The 26,399-nt window shown below is 38.1% G+C and overlaps 2 protein-coding genes across 5 annotated transcripts in view; one reads left to right on the forward strand and one right to left on the reverse strand.

The window, feature by feature from the left end:
- Positions 1–26,399, forward strand: part of LOC120340470 (dynein beta chain, ciliary-like) — a 139,152-nt gene that overhangs the window by 53,650 nt on the left and 59,103 nt on the right. The window lies entirely within an intron of this gene.
- LOC120340472 (uncharacterized) lies at positions 2,762–12,286 on the reverse strand. 3 transcript variants are annotated; one of them, XM_039408741.2, is made up of 2 exons: positions 11,031–12,286; positions 2,762–5,418 (listed from the first exon to the last, which is right to left on the reverse strand). In XM_039408741.2, the coding sequence occupies exons 1-2, from the start codon at positions 11,532–11,534 to the stop codon at positions 4,096–4,098; spliced, it is 1,827 nt and encodes a 608-aa protein (XP_039264675.2). In that variant the 5' UTR covers positions 11,535–12,286; the 3' UTR covers positions 2,762–4,095. The 3 variants fall into 3 exon arrangements, with proteins under 3 accessions (XP_039264675.2, XP_039264676.2, XP_039264674.2); XM_039408742.2 differs by lacking the exon at positions 11,031–12,286 and adding an exon at positions 7,884–9,150; XM_039408740.2 differs by lacking the exon at positions 2,762–5,418 and adding an exon at positions 8,298–10,540.

The following is a 26,399-nucleotide window of genomic DNA, read 5'->3' on the forward strand; positions in this document are numbered from 1 at the left end:
TTTGCTTTCAATACAACTCAGCCATTTTTCACTCACAAGTGTTCCCAATGTTATTTGTTTGACCCTCTATGGGTCTTTCTAATGTAGACATATATTGTGTATTGAACTGCAGGGATTTCCTTCTTTGGATGTGGCCATTGACGAGAGGCCTAGTTTGCCATATGATTAAGCCGTGTTATTGGCTTCCCTCTTTCTGGGATAAATCCTATCCTATCATGATAGCATTAAAGTACTCGTCATGTCATTATTAGACGATGCCAATATACTTGCTACTCTGCGGAAGAGCTTGTTATTTATCTTTAGAGCGTCCTGCCCTTTTGATGGCGTTTAATTACAATATGAGTCAACACAGTATGAGTTTATACAAATAGCAACTACAGGGTGCGTTTTGTGTGATATTGTTTTAATAACGTCACTTGGCGACGATTGAACTCCAGTTGAATATTTATTCATGTGACCAGAGTGAGTAATATTAGAACAATCACCCTTACAAAAGGTTACAGATCATGTTGTTATTGAACAATCAAATTTCATGCTCACTGCTTCACCCATGGTGTAAGGCAGGGGTGTGCAACCTTTATTACAGAAGGGCCAGATTCAAGTAATTGGATGAAGCCGCGGGCCGCACTTTTATTAAGGTATAATTTCTAATTGAAGTTTTTGCTAGCAGGTTTTGCTAATATTACAGTGGCACTCGAGTACTGGTATAGGCTTTGCGACGCAAGGGAATTGGAATTGCTCGCACGTACCAGAATAACTAAACCATATAACTCGTTTCGCGGGCACACCATTCAAAACTGGAACTTTACCGTGAGCCGCACAATATTTCCTTGCGGACCGCAGTTTGCGCCAACGGCCGGCAACCAACTTGCCTAATGTTAAACGAGTTCATGGACGCCATCTTGTGCCATATTTGGGAAACACGAAACAATGGGGTCTTATGGGAAATTTTAGTCGTGTTGTTGTACGAAATCGAATAAGTCCGCTGTTATAAGGGCTAGAATGAAACTGAGGGGTGGATTTTGAACTTTAAGATATATGCTATCTAAATATATAACGGAATTAAGAATAAAAAACTATTTAATGCGTTAAATTTGACCACAAACACAGCGTAGAACCATTTTTGGCCATTTTTTCAAAGATTTTATAGTGATACGCCAATTTGAGGCTGTAAAATGTCTCCGCAACAATCCTACAATGTCATTTGTTCTTCTAACGCAGCATGTAGCTGAGCAGTAGGGCATTATGGAGCTTGACAGACGAATAATGTTAAACAGAAAATAGAAACCTTCATTGAAGCAAGTTGGGTCGGCCGGTAATTTCGATGAATAAATACAACTTTTCATCTGTGACGTCATAAGGAACGCCATTGTCAAATGGTTGATTATGACGATTAGAATGGCCAATTTACTTCGGAAGCAACTCGGAACCGGTATACTTGTCTTCAAAGACAATTTAATGTACTATAAATGTAGTTTGGCCAACATGAAAGGATATACGAATGTACGGCTAAGATTCTACTTCAAAACGCGACCTCCAAAATTTTTCTACTCAAAATATTAGTGAAAATAATAAGTATGTTTCAATAATTGTGTTGGAACTTCTCATAAGGCGGCGTTTTAAATTGCCGAGAACAATAGGCACAAGATGGCGTCCATTGTCTGAGCGTTGCCTCGCTTATATTATATATACGCTTTGGTTTGCGCACCCCTGGTGTAAGGAATGAAGAGGGGAGGTTTGTACTACACATAGCACACAAACTACTCTATTGAAATCTGTATGGTGCAATAGGCTTGTTAGATTATGACCACAGTCTGTGTGAGCTGGATTTTAAGTTGACGGCGTGCTTTTCATACCTCTTTCAAATGTGCTTGTTGCATGCGAACACGTGAAGCCTCAACTTTGTTCCCCCAAAGTTTTGTAATAAATTGGGTGTGTAATGCCAAAACGAACGATTCCAGACACTCCAAAAAAGTGGCTCCTTTTGTCTATGATGCATACAGACCCTATTTTCTAAGTATATGCGATAAAACAGCTCACAAAAAATAAATCACAAACAAAAATTTCCATTTTTAAAGTTTATTGCAAATTTTCCTATTTTCTAAGTATATGCGATAAAACAGCTCACGAAAAATAAGTCACAAACAAAAATTTTCCATTTTTAAAGTTTATTGCAAATTTTTTATTCAAAATGTGGATGTGAAAATGAAATAATCTCCATACGCATTAAATATTTAAATAAATTCAAAAATTCAGAATTTTCAAAGTTAGAAAAAACAGTTCATTTTAGTACGGTGAAATTTTCTGAATAGGATGTCTATATATAGATGTTGAAATGCTGGTGTAAAATACAAAATGTTTGAGTGAAGGTGTTTCAAAAAAAATAAAAAAACGAATAAGGAAATGAATATAAAAAAGTTATGGGAGAACATCCCAATTCTATCCTGCATTTTCAACCTATATTGGACATGAATCATAATTTCACATAAACAATGACGGAATAAATTATTTATGTTATCTACTGCGATTTTACTTTTTCATAGCAAATTCAATTTTACATATCTTGTTTTGCAAATGATCGGTGCTATATAAGTACAAATAGCGGAGATTTTTGCATTTGTTTCGTGTGCTTGAAGACTTAGGAGGAAACTCGGTTTAGTGCATTGAAGTTGGAAGCCAAATATTCACCATTTTACAAAAAATAAAAGTGTAAATTAAAAAACTGCTTCTGAGTAGGTAATAATAAGAAGAAATACAACTATAGTATGCATGCTAAGTATGTATTAAAATTCTGAGTAAGGAAAACAAGAGAGAATTGTAAACACTGTGTGTGCTATTGGCAGACTATAGAACCTGGAACAATGAAAACTAAGAAACCTCAAATGAATTAAAAAAGCACTCTTACACTGAAGAATATTGTGAAGTAAAACTTAAAATTATGTGAAAAATCAGAAGTGTTAAATAAAGTATGTCATGATAGTTAATGTGAAGTGGGCAGTTCAAAATGCATACACAAAAACAAAGGCACAAAATAAAAAGATAATCCCAACTGCTGACTTAAAAAAAAATTATGTACAATGTCACACAACCAGTCACACAAATATTCCCTGGGCAATGAGTTTTTTTTTTGGCAATTTGTAAGGCAGTCATACTGTAACCTCTCACTATGAACAAGCTTTGTTGTATGAGATATAGCATCAAGTCCAACTTGGAACAGACCAAGTCCATAGTGGGTTAACGTGTAACAATCAACATCTTAATTGTAACAATCTTTTAACCAGATGCTCATGTATCGGTTGATGAATACTAAAAAGCAGAAACGTTCTTTATTAATTTGAAAATTCATTGGCTGGGGTTTCTTAAACTCACTTGGAGAAGTTATCCTTCTCTGGCCTGAGGCAGGACACAAGTGTTGCGGGAGTTATTGGAAAGGGGTCCATGATCATGAAAGTTTGAGCTGCCCTCGGTTGTTTTCCGGTTTACTCCAGTGATATTGAACCACCAAATAATATTTTTTGTTTGCGTCCATTTCATCCACACCGATTTAGAAATATTATTTTTATGCAACTTTTTTTTTTTAATGGTATCATTTCAACCAACGCAGCATATAACCAACACCAACAGTTCAAGAAGATTTTTTATACTACTTCAGTTGAGCGCTTCTCGCTGCTCAAATTTTTTTTATTTGGCAAGCAGACTGGAACTCTTCATCAAATGATATAAATAAAAATAAGTTAGTTTTATCAACTCGTATATCAAGCAGAGTCTACAGTGGTTTACCCGATGTTCAAAGACAAAAAATCTTGTTTACAAATTTTTTATTCTTACTAGCGGAAACTTCATTCCTTCCTCTTCAAATTTCAAGCCAACCAATTTACCAAGAGAGTAATAAAATGGTTGGGCAGTGCCGGTATTTTGTATGCGGCTTTGTACACAGCAAAAGGTATGAATAAAGTGCACATACCGAAGTCTGTATATCGATGTGATGTGCAATGGAAAGCACATTATGTACATAAAACAGTTCACGAATTGCTATCATTTTTTGTCTGGCGAGCGCTGCAACCTTTCAACAAAACGACATTGAAATTTCTGCAATTAATATTCATTGAAACCGCCATAGCCCGGCCACTCAACTGCAAGCCTGTCATTGCCTTCCTCATATCTATCTGGATAATACAGTTCCATTTGGCGGAGTTGTTCCATTCCAGATTCCCGATTCTGTAAATATTGATTGTCTGTGTAATAATCAGGAGACTGTGCTCCATATTGTAATTGTCTAAGGTCGTACGATTCCATGAGAGGTTTCAATTTCTCCACGGGTTGATAGTTTGCATCATGAGACCGTGGTGGCTCTAACCAGTGGTCGCTTTGTGATGTTTGCTCCTCCCTTTTTCGAATTATAACAGTTCTTAGCATTGGAGGCGTTTTATCGTATTTTTCTGCATTTTCTGAATTGTGCGACTTCGAACGTTCCCTTCTGGGATAGTCTTGCTTATTTGCTCGACTTCTCGGTCTATGTTGACATTGAGGGACTTTTCTTGGCCTTGACTTTAGTCCCAAGCCTCTTGAACTTCGTTGAGCATGGCGATTTCTCAAAGAAATGCCCCTTGGTTTCCGTGGTGCATGAGAGGTATTGGACTCGTCATAGCTTCTGTGAGAAATGGAGGTACGATAACTATTACGGTTTTGTAGTTTTAGATTTGTCAGGTATTTATTGGATGTAGACCGATTTTTGGATGTGTTTTTTATAGATGTCTTTGAAGAAGAGAGATTTGCAGGGTATGGTTTTGTCGGTGTGTGGGACCTTTCGTCATCAGACTGGTAATTGCTATTCTGAATTTCATCGGGGGGAGTGGTAGGCGGTGTTACCGGCGAGATTAGACTCAATCTACGCCTTAGAGTGTCAGAGTGAGAGACGGGAGAGGAGATATTGTCAACCATACTAGATATCGAGGACTTTCGTGAAGCCCGTGGTGATGCGGGAGGAGAATTTTCAGGTGTTATATCAGCCGTTGACAATACTACCATTTCTGGTGACTCCACATGTTCACATTCAGTCATATCAAATCTCCTTCGCTTTGAACCAGATTCATGGTCGCTATTATGGTTTCTCGATTCCTCCGGGAATCGGCTTGATGAAGGCGATTTCTTTAATTCCTTTTTTATTTTTATACTTGTATTTTTGCAGGCTAAATCTTTTGTCCTTGGGTCTCTTACACTAACAGGGATATCATTGGTGAATCTCCAACGGGGATCTGTTTTGAAGTTTTCAGCCATTATTACTTTATCCTGCCTCGCGACTTTTGCTTTGTCTTCTGTTGTAAGTCTGCTTGTCATGTCAAGAATGTGGTCGGCGTAGCTAGATGCAAAACTAAGTAGTCTTGAAGGGATTTCCCTCGATATATTCCGCAGGTAAATCTACAAGAATAAAATCGGAAAAATAATGAAATTATTCGAAAGATTGAAAGCAATCTTGATATGTCCTCAGGACCTCAACAGCCAGAGCCTGATATACCAACAATATTTTTTGATATATTCAGTGGATATTGACGAAAGTCTTCGGCGCTCCAGGAGTGTTTGTACCAATATGGAGGTAACTAATTTTGTTCGCCTACTTTACATCAAGTTGTGTAAAGGGCTGAGAGCATATATGGGCAAGGGGTATATTCACTTGGCTAACGCAGACAGTCCTCGAACCCTTAATAGAATCGAAATAAGGAAAAATCGGAATAAAATTATGGCCTAACCCGAACATGGTACACCCTTCGAGAGTACCTTCCATTCCACATTTTTTTCTACATTAGGAACATTGGGTTCAACTAACATGTGGTGAAGTATCTTTTTCATTTGTTTCTGTAGGTTGATATAAACGGGGCTGGGTAGTGGAGACGAGACCCAGGGTTACCATAATAGATTTAAAATACTTTTCTCTCATCTTTCATGGAGGTTGTCATACTAACAAAAAACTGGGGGGTAATCCCGAAGTATGTTGACCAAGATGGCTGACACTGGAACGTAGTATGTGTACCAAGTTAGGGTTAGGTCATAATTTCAGGTACAAATACTACAGGAGTCACTTGGCCAGTCTCCGAACTCGTGATATAACTAAAATAAGGAAAATTGGAATAATCTGGTACAAAATATAAAATATTTTTCATATTTGATCTTGCCGCCTCATTTTGGACTTTTACATTTATTTATTATTCACACATATTTTGAATGTGCTGATTGAAAAAAACAGACTTTCACCTCACTGTATGTAATTTACAACTTATTGTTAGCCGGTTTTGAGGTGGGGCACGAGACTTCACAAATTCTAAAAATGGACGCAGCTTCTAGAGAGAACATAACTTTTATGCAAATTGCAAAGCGTGCCAGGTCAGTGAAATTTTGGGCGCTTCAGTAGTATGTGAGCCAAAATGGCTGACACCGGAGCGTAGTTTGTGTACTAGGTTAGGGTTAGGCCATAGTTTTATTCCAATTTTCCTTATTTTAGTGACTTCACGTAGTATTTGCACCTAACTCTAACCTGGTTCACATACTACGGGAGTACCATATTTTGGGTACAATCATAGAAAAAAATAAATTTGTAAAAGTAATTGAGTCCAAGATATTGAATAAATGGTGCTCCCGAAGTATGCGAACCAAGATGGCGGACATCGGAACGTAACATGGGTAACAGGTTGGGGTTAGGCCATAATTTTTTTCCAATTTCCCTTATTTTAGTCCTATTATCAGTTCGAAGACTAGCCAAGAGCCTCCCGTAGTATTTATACCTAAAATTATGGCCTAACCCGAACCTAGTACACATATTACATTCTGATGTCCGCCATCTTGGTTCGCATACTTCGGGAGCCCCGAATAAAAATTATATTGCGTACCATATATGCTCGTTTTACCGCCCGATCTTGATTAAAGGCTCGTTTGATTAGCCGCCCATGTGAACAGAACATAATAATAAATAAGGGCCGGTGCTTGAATACCTGCCCGATGTAAAAGCTGATTTTTCCGTGGCGAAACAATAGGAAATAAGAAGCGCTTATGTCACAACGCTGTTGAATTTTAAGCGCCGGTAGATAACACTCGCTTTACATCTTGGCGTCCAAGTACTGCATTGATTACGTAACACCATGGTTCTCAAACTGGGCGTCGCGATGCCCAAGTGCGTCGTTTCAATATTGATAGGGCGTCGCAAAACTTTTCTTCGTTTGCGGACTTGTACCTGCGGTGCGTAGAAAGTCAAAATTTCCGTTATTCTCGTTTAAATCATACTTGTGAACGGGAAATAACAATATATATATTAATTATTGTAACGATTGAAAATAACGAGCGCCCATGCTTGAATAAGGGCCGGTTTGAATAATGGCCCGGTTAGTGAGTTGGTTGAAAAAAATATGGGCCCGGGCTATAAAACGAGCAAATACGGTAAACTGAATCGAAAGAAAATTTATGACATTCCAACTTTGGAAGGGAAGGATAATTTTATGCGGACAAATTTTATTGCCTTTTGCAATGATCTAAATGTGTAAGACAGCATTTTGAGCTTTTTACGAATGTGACGAAATACAGGTCAACCCTTGGTAGCGTTTGCTTGTAACAAATTGCTCTGTGATTTGTGCAACCTCATCCCTCACAGGTTGTGCTGTTGTGTTGTAAATGAAACATCATCCTTCCTTATTGGTTAGGCGCAAAAATTGATATGACATAGGACGAGGTTCTGTCAAAAATAACATTCGCAAACAGGAATCCGCAGCCTAGAAGTTTGGGAAACCCTGCTCTATATAACTTGTGTGTATATAGGCGAGTCCTGTGCATGATTTTTCTTTTGAAATGATGAATTTTGTGCAGAACAAATTGTGGAGAAAAGTTCAGTAATTACTGACCTGTAAGTTCCTCTGATGACAATTCACCAATTCTATTTCGTATCTGAAAATTTCCATATGTCGTCTTCTGTCTGCTTCTTTAGTTTGCATTAGCAAATCTACACGAGATCCCTTACCAACCATTGCATTCAATTTCAATACCATTGCTTCCATGTCTTCTTTCCCAATTTCTGTGTTGCAACTGTCACTTTTACTTTCAATTTTTACAGTTTGGGTTTTGCGGTTCCTAATACTCCGACTGTTTAATTTATCCCGAAAGGTTGTGTTACAGCTGAAGTCGCTTTTATTCTCAATTTCCACAGTCTGGGTTTTGCGGTTCCTAATACTCGGACTATTTAATTCATCTCGAAAGGTAACCTGTGGGACTTGCATTTTCGAAGTTTTGTGGCCAAAATCAGTCATGAACCTCGTCAACTTAGCCCATGTCATCCATACAATAGGCTTGTTTTTTGCGTTTGGATTAAGTGGCTCCACCACTATGTACGGAGATTCTTCGTACAGAGATTCGTCACCCATCTTGCTTTTATATTAGTTATACCGTCAATACACCGTAATCCTGTAACGATATTCAAAGGTATTTTTATATTGAACTATTGGTAATATTGTTCTGCAGTCTGTGGAAGGAATTTGCAAGCCATCACATTTGTGGAGAAATATGCACCCTTTCTGCAACAGCAAACTCTCAATTTATTATGAAGTATATTTCACAAAACAGCAAGAAAGAAATGCAGGGAACTCGTAAACTCAATGAAACAGTATAAAGAAATAACATTCTCAGCTACAACGCTCTATTTCCCAAGAGACATGCATACGAGGTCACAGCTGTTGCTAGTTATAAATAATTTAAACCACCAGAGGAAATTCTGACAGTCCCCTGGGGCCTGTCATTTAATGGAACATTTCCAGGACTATATTCATTCAAGTAAATTGATTGATGTTTGTCTTATTCTTTGGTTTTTTATTATTTCAACAGGAGGCATAAAAATAAGTGATGGAAATGCGTGGAAAGCAATGAAAGGTATTGTGAGAGCGGGGGAAAAAGGGGTTGAAATTTCAGAACAAAGGTCCCGGGCTGTTTCCACAAACAACTTACTCCAAATAAAACCAATGATAACGAACTACCAAATAATGCCTTTTAACTTTGTTGGGCACCGTTCCAACCCCACCAGTACAGTATGAATTCAAAAGCACAGGTCCATCTTCAGTTAATAAGAAAGAACAAAACTGAAACAAACTGATCTCTTAACAAAGAACTCAAATAACTTCTACATTGTATATTCGTCATCCAAAAACTGGTTTCTGTCGTAGCCCTCTCTTCTCTCTTTTGTAAATCTAATGTGATGTATGTCATTGTTATGCTCATTCAAACTTGGATGATATGATTGTCTATGTACCGTTGATTTCATTCTAGGTTGCATATTTTGAACATATTGACGGTTTGAATAAGTCTGTGACTTATATTGTGGTTGATTTTCAAGATGGTTTGTATTATATTTATAAGTCTGTGACTTATATTGTGGTTGGTTTTCAGGCACTTGCCAGCCCTTGCTTTGCATTGTTTTTTTCTGCGAAGTTAAGTCCCCTCTATTCCGTATTTGAGCAGTTTTTGGCATTGGAGGTGTTCTTTCATATTTTCCAGCACTAACATTTTCCAAATTGCTCGATTTTGACCGCTCTCTTTTGGCATGTTCTTGCTTCGATGTTTGACTTTTTGGTCTGTTTTGATCCCATTGTTTAAGTTTTGTAGCTTGTTCCTCTTCTTGGGAGGCCCTTTTAGCCCTTGACCTTAGTCTTGGGTCTCTTAAATTTTGTAGGCCTGTTGGCTTGGGTGGTGCATGAGAGTTATTAGACATGTTACAGGTCCCTTGAGGGTCTGCAGATCGATTAAGATTTGGATTCTGTAGTTTTATATTGATTGGGTACTTATTGGTCGTAATCTGACCTCTAGATGTGTTATTTTTATAAGTGTTTGAAGAAGAGAGATATGCAGGGTAAGGTTCTGTGGGAGTGTGGGGCCTTCCATCAGCAACAGGCCTAGAATTGCCATTTCGGATTGAACCCAGGGTGTTTTCGGATGGTGTTACCGGTGTGTTACAACTGAACCTACGCCTTGGAGCGTCAGAGTGGGAAACAGGACGTGAGACATGGCCACCGATGACTCTCGGTATAGAGTATGTATCCGAGGACTTTCGTGAATTCTGTTGTGTTTTTAAGGGAGAATTCTCAGGTGTTATATCAGCTGTTGACAAAACTACCATTTCAGGTGACTGAGAACCACATTTATTCTCTTTAAATCTCATTCTTTTTGAAACAATACCAGAATCATTATTATTATTCCCGTTTCTCGATGCTTCGGTTGGAATTTCACGGCTCCGTTTTAAAGATGTTTCTTTTAATTCCTTGTATATTTCTTCACTTGTATTCCTGTTTACCAAAACTGTTGCTTTTTGGTCTTCCCCACCAACAGGGCAAACATTAGTCAAGCTCCAGAGGGGATCTGTTTCAAAGTTTTTAGCCATTATTACTTTATCCTGTTCCATGACTTTTGCTTTGTCTTCTGTTGAAAGTCTCTTCGTTGTATCCAAAATGTGATTAACGTAGCGGGATCCAAAACTAATGAGTTCTGAATTTTCTCCGGCTATATTTTGCATGTATACCTACAAGAATAATATGGGTGGAAATAAAGGAAATATACGAAAGGTTTCAGGAATTCCTGGTTGGGCAAAAGACATCTGGCAAATTATTTTTCTTTTACTTCGTGTGGCTTGACTTATCATGAACATCAGGTGACATTGGGTCCAGTTCCACTATTGTGCAGTGAAGTATTTTTTTATTAGTCTTTTCCCTTCCACTCCATTCAGTCTGGGCAGAAATATTCTGAATTTGTCGGAGTTAGAACTTCCTATGCTGATAAATAAATCAATACTTCCTACTAAAACTCTAAAAGAAAATATCAAGATAGGATGGGATTTATGTATTTATCCCAGGAGAGAGGAAAGTCGACAAGACGGCCTAACCATTTGGCGAACCACAGCCTCTCTTCCGGTTGCATTCCATGTCGGGTATGGGATTACAGGATTAGTCAGTTTAAGAGGCATGGACTTGAATATTAATAGTAGTATCAGTAGTTTATGAATAAGTACTTACCTGTAGTTTTTTCAGATGGCATTCCAGAAATTTCATATCTCTCTTATTTTCTGCTTTTTTATTGCTCGCCCAATCTTGGATTTCTTTCTGTTGTTGTTTAAACTTCGTTTCAGGATTAGGAACTTCTGAGAAGCTGGTGGAGCATCTTTGCATTGGCAAAACGACATGAGATCTTTTACCAAATATTGTATTAGTTTCCAGTGTCATTGTTGCCATATCCCTTTTTGCGATTTCAGTGTTGCAACTGAAGTCAGTTTTACTGGGATGATCGACACCTGTGGATTTATTATTTCTCTCAATTTTCACGGTTTGGGTTTCACAATTCATAATTCCAAGATTGCATATTCTATCCTGAAAGGTAACCTGTGTACCTTGCGTACTTGTAGTTTTACCAATACTGGCCATACACTCCATAAAATCAGACATTGCCATTGTTTCAAATCGCTTTTGCTTAGCGCCGGGATTAGGCGGAACTAGCAAAATGTAAGTACTTTCGTCATACATCCTGATTTTCTAGTATTTATAAAGTTATCTTTATACTAACGTAGTCCTGTAACAATATATAAGTTTTTTTTATTGCACTGGTGGCTCTGCAATCTGTGGACCGAATGCGAAGCCGGGGACATTCGAACCGTGGGAATTCTCGTGTTGTTTGATGTACGCGTGAATAGTGATGGAAAAAAACATTATCCTCTCGTCCCGGGAGACGGACGAGCGCGCGGCCGCCGACTGATCTCGAAGTCACGGCTGTTGCTATTTATAAAATAGAGCCAGACGATATCACATGCGGTTCCCATGTGCGCGATAAAATGGCGCGAACTTGTAACCTTATCGTAAAACGAAGATAACAAAATTATTTCTGTGTGTTTCAAATAATAACAACCTCCTTTAGAAGTAGTGAGACTATGATACGAGGAAACTAACAAGTACATGATATTTCCCATGTTTTAAACTTGGTTTTGCTCGCCGTCCAGAATTCTCCAGTTATAGTTTGTGTATATTATGGAGTACTTGAACAAACCATCTATCTAAATGGACAGGACCCGTAGTTCAAAACACAATATCCCAGTTATCCCAAAAAGTTGGAGCAATATTCCACAACGCAACATTCGTCCAAAATTACTGGCGCTAATCGCTGATAGATGCGCTCCATGAATTTACAGAAGAATACAAAACAGATGGCAGGCTTTTACAGTATTCACCCTACGCTGCTATACTAGGAATAACTGCGACCATAAATGTTACATTATATTATTATATTGTCTCTGCTACCACTCATTTCCTATTTGCAAGCGAACTCTATATTGTCTCTGCTACCACTCATTTCCTATTTGCAAGCGAACTCTTGGACGCACCAATAATCACTTCCTTAGTAGCTCATACTTACGTGCTAGCGCTGGAATGGCGAAAACATGTTTACTTGGCAGGGGAAGAGGCCATTTGCGATTAAAGTACGCATACAAGTGGGTCAAATCATTACTTTCTTAGTAGCTCATATTTACCTTAACAAGCGCTGGAACAGCAGAGCGATGTTTTCACGGCAAGAGAGAGGACAGGTCATTTGCAACTAAAGTACGCATACAACTGGATCAATCATTTCTTCCTTATCAGCTCATATTTGCCCACACAAGCGAGGGAACATAAAAAGCATATCATACAAGAAACATGTGATTGAACAACGCATTCCTTCAATACTGTTACGAATAACGCTTTGTAAAAACTCACCCTTCAGTTAGATCGCATTTGCAAACTACTAAGCAATGGACTAAGGGCGGCATTATTTATGCTATCACGAAACAAAGCCACGCTTCCCAATTATGAGCTAACAATCTCACGTTGTCGCAAGAAAAAAAAAATTTGAATGCAGAGCTCAAAACCAACTTTTGTTTATAAAAATCGGGCTGTTTATTGCGCGATGTTTAAGCGTAACGCGCCATAAGCAAATAAGTTTATCTCTGAAAACGCAAGGATCGCAAACAAAACAGCTCAAATCGCCTGGATGATGGCCCATAAACTCACAAGTGTGTTTGTTGTAACAGCGGGACATCGTTTTTCCATAAATCATTATTTGTGGTAGATTGGATAAACCTGCGAGCTATTCCCTTACATTTGTGTTGATGAAGTCTTTTGTACTGACGGCCAAGGTATTGCTATAATATTCAACTTTTCAAGCCTTCATTATAGTTGTATACGAGATTAAATGAAAAACAACCGACGGTAACCGTAGTTTAAATACATAATATCCCAGTTATTCTAAAAAGTTAGCGCTATTTTTCACAATGCAACATTCGTTCAAAAGTACTGGCACTAATGGCCGAGAGATGCGCTCCGTAAATTTCCAGGTGAACACAAAACAGATGGCAGGCTTTTACAGTATCCATCCAACGCTGCTATACTAGGAATAACTGCGACCATAAATGCTACATTATACTAATATATTGTCTCTGCTGCGTATCACTTCCTATATGCGACCGAGCTTTAGGGCCCGTCATCAAATTAACGTGCAAGAGCTGGAATGGCGAATGTATACTCTGAAAGAAAACAGGTCTTTGTGACTAAAGTACGCATACGGTAAACATACGTCAACCATTACTTCCTTAGGGTCTCGTATTTACGTACAAGCGAGGGAACTGCACGAGCGTACCTTTACCATACAAGAAGCAGGTCGCTTTGTAAAAACTTAGCGAAATATTACCCAACTTCAGTTCGATCGCATTTGCAAACTACTAAGCGATGGACCAAGGGCGGCGTTATTTATATTATCACGAAGCAATTCCACGCGCTTTCCCCATAATGAATAAACAATCACGCGTTGTCGAAAGAAAAAAATTTAAATGCAGAGCTTAACCAGCTTTATTTATAAAAATCGGGTTGTTCATGGCGCGATGTTTAAATCGTAACGTGTCGAAAGCAAATAATAGTTTATTTCTGAAAACACAAGTTTCACAAACAAACTAAACGACTCAAATCACCTCGATGATGGACTATTAACTTACAAGTGTGTTTATTGTAACAGCAGGACACCGTTTTTCCATAAGTCATGCTTGTTATTGGTGGTCGATGAGATAAACCTGCAAAGTTTTTCCTCAAATTTGTGTTGACGAATTTGTTTGTACTGGCGGCGAAGGTATTTCTATAATACTCGGCTTTTTAAGCCTTCCTTAGAGTTGTATACAGAATTCAATGAAATACAACCGACTGAAATCGCCGAGAAATGGCTCCGTAGATTTCCAGAAGAATGCGAAACATAAATCAGGTTTTCACAGCATTCCCCATAAATGTTAAATTACGTGTATAGTCTCTGCTGCGACTCACTACTTGCAAGCGAGCTTTAGGACACGCCATTAATCCTTTCCCTAGTAGCTCATATTTAGCGAGGAAGCAGCAAACGCATATGATTACCAGACAAGACAGTATGCATACGGTCAATAATATTACGAATACATTTTGTGCATTACCTTTCGCCGCTAGGTATAAATACTTGGCTAATTTATTACCCAACTTCTGTTGGGTCGCATTTTCTCGCTCCTAATCGATTATATATATTATTACGAAACAAATTACAGGCCTTTACAATATCCATCCAACGCTGCTGTAGCCTACTAGGAAAACTGCGACTTGACTCAATCCCTACTTTCAGCAAAAGAGATTTAGGACGCACCATTAATTACTTCCTTAGCAGCTCATACTTACGTGCAAGCGCTGGAATGACGAAAACATGTTTACTTGGCAAGAAAACAGGTCATTGGTGACTAAAGTACGCATAGGGCTGAGATACGTCAATCTTACTTCCTTATTGGCTCATATTTACGTACAAGCGAGGATACAGCAAGAGCGTGCTTTTACCATACAAGAAACAGGTCACTGCGATTGAAGAACGCATACCGTCAATACCGTTACGAATGACGCTTTTTAAAACTCATCGAAATATCATCCAAACTACTAAGCGGTGGACCAAGAGCGGCATTATTTATATTATCACAAAACTAATCCACACGCTTTCCCTATAATCAGGGATTCCATCGATCTGGAACCCAAAATAAGAACGACTGGAAATATTTTTCTTCATTGTGAGCACAAATAGCTGGCTTTCCCATGGCATCCAGGTTAATGTTACAATTACAGACGTCACAGTGTGCGAAGCGCTTCGTTTAACTTTAAAAATTCTTTCCCGTATTCATCACGAAGAACGACTTACGTTTCCTCATTTTTAAATGTAGGCCAAAATAACCACCACTGCCACGACAAAACCTAAGGATCGCCACACTAACAACGCTCCATGCCCATCTGTGCCCTGCCTCCAAATAAGATTGTTTCTTTTATGATGCCACAATACAGCTTTGGCGAAAGCTTCCATGAAGTCCAAATAAGGACGCGCAAGCCAAAAATAAGGACAAATCTCAAAAATTAAGGACGGTATGGAATCCCTGCCTATAATCAAAGTGACTATAGCATTATGTCTATGGGCAAACAATAAGGCGTTGTGAAACGAAAAAAATTTGATTGCAGAGCTCAAAACCAACTTTGTTTATAAAACTCTGATTGACGACGTTTAAATTGTAATGCGTCGAAAGCAGTATGTTCCCCAGCTATGTCTCCCAAGTTGATTGACGGATAGCCAAAATCCACAGCAGAATGAAATTGTAGGACCAGAAAAGGGGAGCGAGGAAAAGTGCGGGATGGCACGGCTGGGGTTCAGGGCGCGCTTAAGCTCCCTGAGAAAATTTTGAGAAATAGGCTCTAAGCTTGATTTTAGATACACCTAGCATCGCAGTTTGTTATGTAATAAAATCAATAATTATAATATTTAGCTGATAGAATTCCCGGGGAATAGATAACAAGCACGCCTTTCAACCGTAAATATATACCACTACGTTTCAACAAGTAATTTGCAACTGATAGTGCTGACTAATGAAGTTACTTGCTCATCTGGCATTATATGAATGGCTACTTATGGCTTGTTTTGTTACACATTTTTTTGAACATGTTTGTTTGACTTTTGTATGAATTAAATTTTGAAATCTCGTCAACTGATCATAATGTCGCATAATGTTGTATTCCTTCAGAACTGAAATATTTTGTAAGAAGACAAATCGCTGAAGTTTGATTCTTTTCAATAAAGAAATAAAAATGCTGTCATTTATCTAAAAAACGTCTGTTTTCAGTGCTTAGTTTTCGTTTTGTGACATCTTTAAGCTTTTCTAATATACGGCTGATATCTAAAATACTGCAGTGTGTAATCATTGATGACTACATACTACTACATTGTTAAGGTATCAATGGTGTAATCATAATACCCATACCCATACATAAGATACCGGAATACTTCAATTGTTACGAAATAAACGTGCTAAACTATGATAATGATGTAACAATTTACGGTATCTAAAACTCAAAAGGTACCACATGAATGGTTAAACTATTTCACGCAAGTTCGGCGGGCCATTTTAAATCGTCACGCGGGCCGTAATTGGCCCGCAGACTGCGGTTTAGAACCCCTCAGTGTGGAATTGCACCTCAAAATTAGGGGGGGGGGGGGGGGGTTGAAATTTTAGGGGGGGTGTTTACCCCCTATATGGGGGGGGGGGGTGTAGGGAAATCACTGGTCGAAAGCAAATAATAGTTTGTTTGTGCCCCTAACTAAACAGCTCGAATGGTCACGATGATGGCACATAAAATGACAAGTGTGTTTTTTGTAACAGCAGGACACATTTGTGTTTGTACATTCGTTTGTACTGAATGCGAAGGTATTCCTATAGTACTCAATACTTTTTAAGTCTTCATTGGAGTCGTATACGCCCATACGGGATTAAATGAAATGCCATCGACTACAACCGTAGCTCAATACACAATATCCCAGTTATTCTAAAAGTTAGAGCAATTTTTCACAACGCAACATTCGTTCATAAGTACTGGCTCTAATCGCCGAGAAATATGCTTCATAAATATCCAGAAGAATACAAAACAGATGGCAGGCTTTTACAGTATATATTCATACAACACTGCTATACTAGGAATAACTGCGACCATAAATGTTACATTATATTATTATTGTCTCTGTTGCGACTCGCTTCCCATTTGCAAGCGAGCTTTAGGTCGTGCCATTAATTACTTCCTTAGTAGCTCATATTTACGTGCAAGCGCTGGAATGACGAAAACATGTTTAGGAAAACAAGTCATTTGCAACCAAAGTGCGCATACGATACCGCATCATTACTAACCTTGTGGCTATAACCTAACCTATACAAGCGCTTAACAGCAAACGCATATGTTTACCAGACAAAAAACATTTACATTTTAAGTAAGCATACTGTAATACTGTTACGAATACACTTGGTGAAAACTTGCAACGAAATATAGCATGAAATACAATCGACGAAGTCAAGTTTGCTAACTGTCAGAACGTTCCTCCAAACGGGGCTTCTGGAAAACGCCCAATTACTCGCGGATGCGTGTGGTTACAAAACGTCTAGTCTGGAAGAAAAAGGAAATTAACTAATACGGGAAACAAAAGGCACGCAGTCGCCGACCACTAGGACTGCTCGTAAAATCATGGTTGTTTCTATTTATAAATTTAAACCGGACGAGGTCTTGTCCAATTCGTATTTGCAAAAAAAATTGTATCCACTTCACACCAAAACAAATAACGAAGACACAAAAATATAAAACGATTAATTTCGTGTCCAATAATAAACAGCCTTATACGAATCCGAAGTAGAGGGCCTGCAGTTCGATGTACAATACTTGTCTTACAAAAATTAAAGCTTACACAACGCAATATTCTTTCAAAACTACCGGCACTGATTATCGAGAGATGCGCTGTGTAATCCCCAGAAGAATACAGAACATATTAACAATATATCGTTTGCTTATTATCAGAAGTTGCCTTATAACGATACATATCATTTCTCGTGGAATCACTGTTCTAAACAATCATCATCGTTTATTGTTTGCAATCAGTTTTATTCGGTTCCAATACATTTGAACCCATGACAATTGCACCTGTATGCTATTGCACCTATGGAATTTTTTTGTTTCACGGATAGTTAAACCCATACTAACCCTAACCAATGGGTTTTAGCACCCGCATATAGATTGAACCCGTGGATATACACATGGGTTCAAATGTACGTGGGTTCAAATGTACGGTCACCGTTTTATTCATTCATGAAATATTCTACCATCTGTTATGCTGTTTAAAGACACATGAAATATCTTCAAAATATCAATCAGAAAGCACCGCTATACTAACGATGACTGCGACTCACCTGCACTCATAACGTGGTCTTTGCGATACGTCACTCAATACCTTAATAGCTAAACTTTATATTTTAGGAGCCAGAACTGCAGAGCATATGTTTACTCGGAAGGACAAAACTAAGCATACGGATAGGGTACCGATTCATTACTTCCGCAGTAGCTCTAATTTACATACAAGTGGTGTTTACACGGCAAGAAAGTAGGTCGTTGGCAATTGAAGAATGCGTATGACCAACAATATTACGAATACACCTTGCACATTACCTTTCGCCGCTTGGTGTAAAGAAATACTAAGCTAAAACATTACCCAGTTCCAGTTTACTCGCATTTGCTCACTCCTAATCGCAGCATTATATATATTATTACGGAACAAACCCCCGCGCGTTATCGTTATTAGAAAACAATCACGTGTAATAAAAAAAAGTCAGTGCAGAACTAAATCCAAACCTTTATTATAAAATGGCGCAAGTTTCAATAAAACAGCACGCGTAGCAATAAAAAAATAGCGCAAATCGCTGCGATAATTGCCCGTACACTGAGATGTGTGTTTAATAAAACGGCAGGACACAGGACTTTCCGTAAATAAACATTTTAACTCTATAGTATTTGCGATTCAGCGTTGACAGACATTCTTTGTAAAATTTATAATTTGTAGTCGATTTGATGAATCCCTTCACACTGACGGCGAAGATACTCAATACTCAACGGCCAGCGTTCTAGGTTGACTGTATGCCAAGCTTGTTACTTCGAATGTCGTAGATAACGATTCGACACAATGGCGAGTTGGTTTTAACATGCTTATTCATAGAGATGTATGCATAACTTGCCCGGCGCTATGGCGCATCTTTCTAAGCGTCGGGAATACGCTTGTCATAGCTAGGTACGACTTCCTCTATCATTAAGTCAATGCATCTGAAACAAACGACTGACTACCAATTCAGTGGTTCCCAACCAACCGCCGGTCCGCGAAGCTTTTTTGTCGGTCCGCAAGAAATTTCGTTGTTTTTATGCCGTCTCAATCGCTTTGCCGAAGACGAGGTTGCGTTTGTTTATTGCGCAATTTCTCTTCCGCCGTAATATTGCGACGTCTTTCGCGACATATTGGCGCCGAGTAATCACACTTTTCGCTTTTTCGGCTGCGATTTATCGCTCTATCAAATCTCGCAAGATTCAGAAACCTAAAAATCGGCAGGCGTGCTTTTTCTGTTCTGCATGCTTTTCCTGATTAATATGACAATCCATATAAAACGTTATGCATATTTCTTTGTTTGAACCAGAAAACAAAAAAAGTATAAGATCCCAGTAAGATATGAACTTTTAGGATTGAGACTGGTGCCAAGTTACCGACGACTTTGTCATTGTAATGTAAATTCATTTCGTTTGAGGCGTCGGTCAACTACAGAGTGATTAATATTATAAACACGATGAAAAAGAAAAGGCTTGATTAAAATTGGGATTCTACTTCACAGTCCAGTTTTAAAAAGAATCACTGTCACAATTTTGGATATCTCTTGATAACGAATACCAATGAGCATATATACACATTGCGAATACCCATCGCTAAGTAATAGAGCAATCAAACTGTTGTCTGTATTTTCAACCAGTTACTTATGCGTTATGCGAAAAAAACATTTTCATCTCTAGCTTTAATTGAAACGGAACAAAGAAATCGACTCGCGCCGCTACAGAGCCACGTTTTGCAGAAACTTTTTTGAAGCCTCGTCCTATTATATATCCTATATTGAAAACGAAACAGCAGCAAAATTCTCACTAGAGTTAATTGGGTGTTCCCGAAGTATGCGAACCAAGATGGCGGACATCGGAACGTAACAGGTTAGGGTTAGGCGATAATTTTTTTCCAATTTTCCTTATTTTAGTCCTATTATCAGTTCGAAGACTAGCCAAGAGCCTCCCGTAGTATTTATACCTAAAATTATGGCCTAACCCTAACCTAGTACACATATTACATTCCGATGTCCGCCATCTTGGTTCGCATACTTCGGGAGCCCCGTTAATTGTGTTTTCACATGATTTGGCATGTACATGTTTTTATGTGAGATATTTTGTGTATGCCTTCCTTACGCATAATGGGTGCCCAACACTGCATTTCATTATGCAAATTTATGGTATTATTTTATGTTTCACCCATTTCAATTTTGGTCGGCACATTATTTGATAGTTTTTCTTCGTGTGAAATATTTTTAAGTGTGCCTTTTTTTGTCCTGAAGCATATTGAGTGTCCGACATTGCAATATATTAGCGCATTGCACATATATGTTATTCTTTTCTGTTCCGGTCATTCCAATTTTTGCCGGTCCGCGAGTACATTTAATTTTACCGGTCCGCCAGGGTAAAAAGGTTTGGAACTAGCTGACCCGATACCAGACATGAACAGGTAACCGGACGCGAGGCCTTGTTACGCCATGTGATTATGCCGCTTTAACGGTATTCCTCTTCCGTGGAATAAATATTGAAATCTCAATCTGACAACCCTTCTCCCACATTCGCGTTGGCTATTCCACTGACGGCAGAGGTAATCAACGATCAGGATTCTGGTTAGATTAATGGAATAAATAACGATTCGACGCAATTACAAGTGGTTCCTAACAGACATAAAGATATTTGCATGTGTGTTTCTTCAGTAAAGAGAAAATGTAAACCACGAAATTGTATTTCTCTGCGTTGGTATCCCGCAAACATGTCTGGCAGCTGCCGCGCTTATCTACGCCGAAAAAAAATGTTGTTTTTACCAGAATACCAATTTTGATAGTGAAAGACTTTCTCTGATACATTTTTTAAGTTATCTAATATTTAAGAGACAGGTCAAATTTTAATTCGCTTTTTTTTGCTCTTGTTAAATAATATTCATTTATCAGGGGCATAGCCAGGGTGGTATGGGTGGTTGACTGTCGGAATTCTCTTTTTTTATCATGAAAATTTTTTTTCGTATCATACATAGCAGATTTTAGTAGCTTGAATTGCTTTTTAGACCCTCAAGACTTTTGAAAATCCACGTTTTTCTTCTAGCTGTTACAGTCTAACTTGGCAATTATAAATTTCAAAACCCCGCTTTGAATTACTGCCACGCCCCTCTTATTCGTGTCTCACATCACTGTAGATAAAATTAAGTATTTTTTGTGAATATAAAAACAGTGGTATGGAGTGTTTTTAGAGAAGTGCTTCCAACCTTTTATTTGTATCATTGCATACCTGCGAACAACGTTCCCTCTAAGCTGGCCGAGAATCCCCGCGCAGTACTTTCGTTCTGCCGCGCTCTGCATAAGTATTAAAATGTTGTGTTCTTTACTAATTTTCCGCGCAGACCTTTTTTTTTGGAGTTCACATGGCCGTCTATTCCGCGTAACTGAGCAAGCTCTTAGAAGGAACATTGCCTGCGAAGCATAAACTTCACCGCGGGATTCTACTAAAAATACTATTTTTGAATAACTGGCAATAATTTTGAGGCACACTGGAGTGGTCACGTGATCAATCTTTTTGTTTCCCACGATCGCTGCGGCCTGGGAAAATTGAATCAGAGGAAGTGGTTAGCAGTATGACCTTGTTTCGTGCGGTGCAATTGCGCATACTGTTAGCATGCAGTAGTCAAATGATGTTGCAATCCGCAGTAAGTTTCCATTTCCAAATTTTGTTTCGCTATAGTACACGCCAGAACGCTGACGAATGGTATTGCGTGAATTTGCACCTGTTGCATGGGAAAATTGAATGACATGAAGTGGTTAGCAATATGACCTTGTTTCGTGCGATGTAATTGCGCATACTAATAGCAATCAGTAGTCAAATATTATTGCAATTCATAGTAACTTTTCGTCTGCAAATTTTGATTCGCTATAGCACACGCGCCAAAAACACTGACGAATTTTATTGTGTATATTTGCACCGCTGTGTGTTCGACAAAGGCATGTATTATTGAAATAGTCACAACCATATCTCATCGTGTTTTTTATTACTTACATTCTTTAATACAAGGCGAAACAGTCCATGCAAGACTTAAATGTCGCTTGTTTAAACCCAGTGTTAGGCCTTGGCAACTTTTCTGAATACCCGTACTGTGTACATGTTCTGAGTGGTTCCATTACATTTGAACCCACGGCGATTGCACCGGTATACTATTGCACCTATGAAAATTTTTGTTGTTTTACGGATATTTGAACCCATACTAACCCTAACCCATGGGTTTAGCACCCGCATATAGATTGAACCCGCGAATATACACATGGGTTCAAATGTACTTGGGTTCAAATGTACGGTCACCGTTCTGAGTTGGTAGTAGCTTAGACACATACTATCCATGTTTTATGCAAGGTATTGATAAGGGCTGTAGATTTGATGAAAATCCCATGTGACACCGACTGATTCCAACTACCCCCCCCCCCCACCCCCAGTCGATTTGCTACTCCAATTACCGAAAAAAAATCTTTGCGGTTTATTTTTTGATTAGGAAATTCCACTTTTAGATGGTTCAAATTACTACCGTTGTTCTCATTTCTTTGTCTTATCCTGGGGGTGCGTATCAGGTGGTCTGCGGGCCACAACTCGGCCCACTGAGCCATTTAAAAGCCCTTGTCAACACTCAGATTCTCCCCATCACATTGATGAAAATACATAATGACATTTGCTTTTGTCGCTGCTCAAATTCTTTCGCCGTCATGCCGGTATCTCACCATCCCGATACGTTTGAAATTTAGGTTTCAGTTACATTTCTAATCAGTTAGTTACAATCAATGATTACTAGTAATCATTTTGTAACCAACTGTTTCTGTCTCACAACTGGAAATCTCTCCATGACGCAGGGTATCGCATGTATCGTTCTCTCGTGTCATGCTATTATATTAGAGCCTTGAAATTCACCATAAAATAATTTATAGGTCAAAATTTTTCAATCTACTCAAAGTAAGCTTACATATTTCTCACGAAAAGGTACTTAAATAATATTGAATGAAGAAAGTCATAATTTAAATTCGAATTTCTAGGAATTTTGTCAAATTGTCGATTCCAGATTTTTATCGTGGAGGCAACAAACTTTTAACATTTCGCGAAATAATATCCGATTGTGCCTCTTTATTTGTCTCTCCTTGCATAATTTTATCGTTCATAATTTAAATTTGCACACCATTTGTGTTGAATCCACGATTATATGAACAGATGACGAAAAGAAATACCATACAAAATTGCTCAATTTGCGCAACCTCATTTCTGGGCTAGGCTCTCCATTCAATTTAATTCAATAGTCTTGCTGCATACTAACGCAAATGTATTTCCATAGCGTTTCCTCTGATTCTCCGTTGTTCCCATTTTTTGTCTTATTCAATATAGAATCAACTTCTAGGATTTAAGCAATTGATTTTTCAGAATGTAAAACGAATTCTTGGCCGTTTTGTACCCAACCATTTCGCGTCGTACTTTTATCTGGGTTTGTTCGGAGCAAAAAACACGAGTGAGCGTCGTATCGAGTCATTAAAAAAAATGCCCCCCCCCCCCCCCAATTTTAGGCCGGCTACGCTGTTGCAAGAGTGAAGTTGGGGGGGGGGGGGGGTGAACAGGAAATGTTTAATCTTTAATGACAACAAATTAAACTCTAACGCTTCAATCGCAGACCCTCGCGTTGCCCCTTTACATCAACAGTTGAATTATCAAAGACAAACATGATATCGTGAAACCACGTCAATTTACATTTTCTAAAAAAATAATTATACGTCAACCAGCATTGCTAACAGAAATTTCTAGAAACTTGTTATTGCGATAATTAAAGGTTTCAACCAAGCCGTACTGACTGAAACAGTAATTACAGCTTAATAGTAAGATAATTTAACTTCATTAATAGCGGCTTGTTTTCAGTTGGCTCGGTATTGCCAAATTGAACTCATTTCGAAGTAGTCCTAGATAGTAATTTATCTAAATTTCAAAAAACTTTTATTGCAATAATTATCGTTTTCGAACAAGTAGTACTCCTAATTACACCTTAATAGTAGGATAATTTAAGTTCGTCTAAATCGGCTTAATTCAAATGGCTTCGGTATTGCCAAATTAAAATTATTTCGATGTAGATTATAATCTATCCAAATTTTGAAAAACTTGTATAACTTAAAAAACTTATATTTTGCAATAATTATTGTTTTCATTCAAGTCGTGCTAACGGGAACGTAGTCTTAATTACGTCTTCTTGGTAGAATAATATAATTTGGTTAAAGTCGGCTTGTTTTAGATTAGAAAGAAACGGTATAATTAAACTCACTTCGGAGCATATAATAATCGGAAAAAGAAGCTTCAATTTGGTAATACCTTGAACAAACTCGCATTTCTAGAAATTTTATTTGTGAAATTTGGTTCCTACAAAAATCGTGATTGGTACGGCATGACACGAAAACATGAATTAGGTAACAAATTTCTTAAATGCTTTTATGAAAATGAAGGAAATTTATTTAACAGGTGTTTATGTGTGATTGTACCCAGAAGTTTAATTAATTAATCCAGCACGCTTTGCACAAAAGTTATGTTTATCTCAGAAAATGTTACAAATGACCTAGATTCTGTTTTTGTTCTAATTTCACGGTTTGAATTGGCATTGGGGTAAATTTGAGTTCCTGTTGATCATTTTTTAACCAACCTATTCATATCGACTCATATTATACGCCGGAAAAAGCTTTTTATTAAATCTTGCATGGTTTTTATTATACGACGGGTATTGACATCTTTGGCTCCGAAAAAGGCCCTATCCGAGATTCCACTGATATCTGATGATACTTCTTCTTGAAGGGCCTGAATCCTTCCAATTCGGCATAGCCTACTATACCTACAACCGTCCGTTACGGTGTTGGCCCCCTTTTTCTGAGTGTATTTCAATTTTCTTGTTACTTGTATTCCTCGAGTCGAATTCCGACCCACGTCTCTTGAGATTTTGAGAACTTCTGATCCTGGAATTGCGACATATGGTGTTTGGCATGCAATACATAGGAGAAATGGGAAGACATCTAAAATATAGAATAACTGAACATATTAGAAGTAAAAAAACCAAAAACAAAGATTTATTTGTAGGTGCCCATTTTAGCCAACCGGGACATTCACTTAAAGTTCACTTCAGTGTCATTGGCATTGAAAAACTATTCCATGACCACATTAATAGAAAAAACAAAGAATCTTATCTCATTCATCTCTTCGGGACACATGAGCTACAAGAGATGAATATTAAGGAAGTTTAAAGCAATTACTAATCTTTCATTCATTGTGTAACTCATCCGTTGTACGTAATGTTATTCTCAGGGTTGGATCATGCATGGTCACTTATGTCGTCAACAGACAAACAATCAATATATTATAATTGACTCAAAGACGCCTTTTCTGGTCAGCATCATCCAATGCTGAGAAACACAAAACACCATTGTTTAATTGTTTAATATAAAACAAAGAGAGAAATCTCATCAATGTCATCACCTGCTGTTATTTAATCAAGAATTCACTGATTTTATTGATTATTTAACATGCGTAACTCCCATACTCTTATACTGATTGTTTAAATATGCATGTAACCGCTTTTCTTGTTAAAGTTGAACTATGTATGTCTGAAGAAGTCTGACCTTGGTCAGACGAAACGTTACAGAAATATATTTGTGTTAGTGTGCAGCAAGACTCTTGAATCACATATGGTGTTACTATTTTATATGTTCATGTGTGTTCCATGAGTTGGTGATTTATAAATTTCATTGTAAACAGTCGCGCAACGTCCATTAGAAATAGTTCTCGTGTTCTCGTGGGAAGTCGTTTATGCCGAGCGCATCGATTTTACCTCCGTCATCCCATGTAATATTATTACACGCAAACGACCATTGCTCGAACCTATAACTTGTATAACGTCTTACGTTACACATTTCCGACTCAAACACTTTGTCCAACACTTTACTCAGCATGTAATAAATTGGGTATGCAACGCTATAAATGGTCTTGGTCGGAATAAAAGTCGTGAAAAAGCGTCGTAAAAAATCACTATTTCATCACGGTCGATCGTGCAAAAGGTTTTCAAGCTTCCTTTCGTTAGCTTTTTAAATATCATTTCAAGATTTCTCGATTTTCTTCTAATCAGTATCCTGTGTTCCA

The sequence above is a fragment of the Styela clava genome, chromosome 14 (genome assembly GCF_964204865.1).
Source record: "Styela clava chromosome 14, kaStyClav1.hap1.2, whole genome shotgun sequence".
NCBI classification, from domain to species: domain Eukaryota; kingdom Metazoa; phylum Chordata; class Ascidiacea; order Stolidobranchia; family Styelidae; genus Styela; species Styela clava.

Excerpts from the sequence above, each read along its gene's own strand:
- LOC120340472 (XM_039408740.2), bottom strand. The coding sequence starts at position 11,534 with ATGTATGACGAAAGTACTTACATTTTGCTAGTTCCGCCTAATCCCGGC. Across the intron at positions 10,541-11,030 it reads GCCATCTGAAAAAACTACAG|GTATACATGCAAAATATAGC; the intron begins GTAAGTACTTAT and ends TTATTCTTGTAG.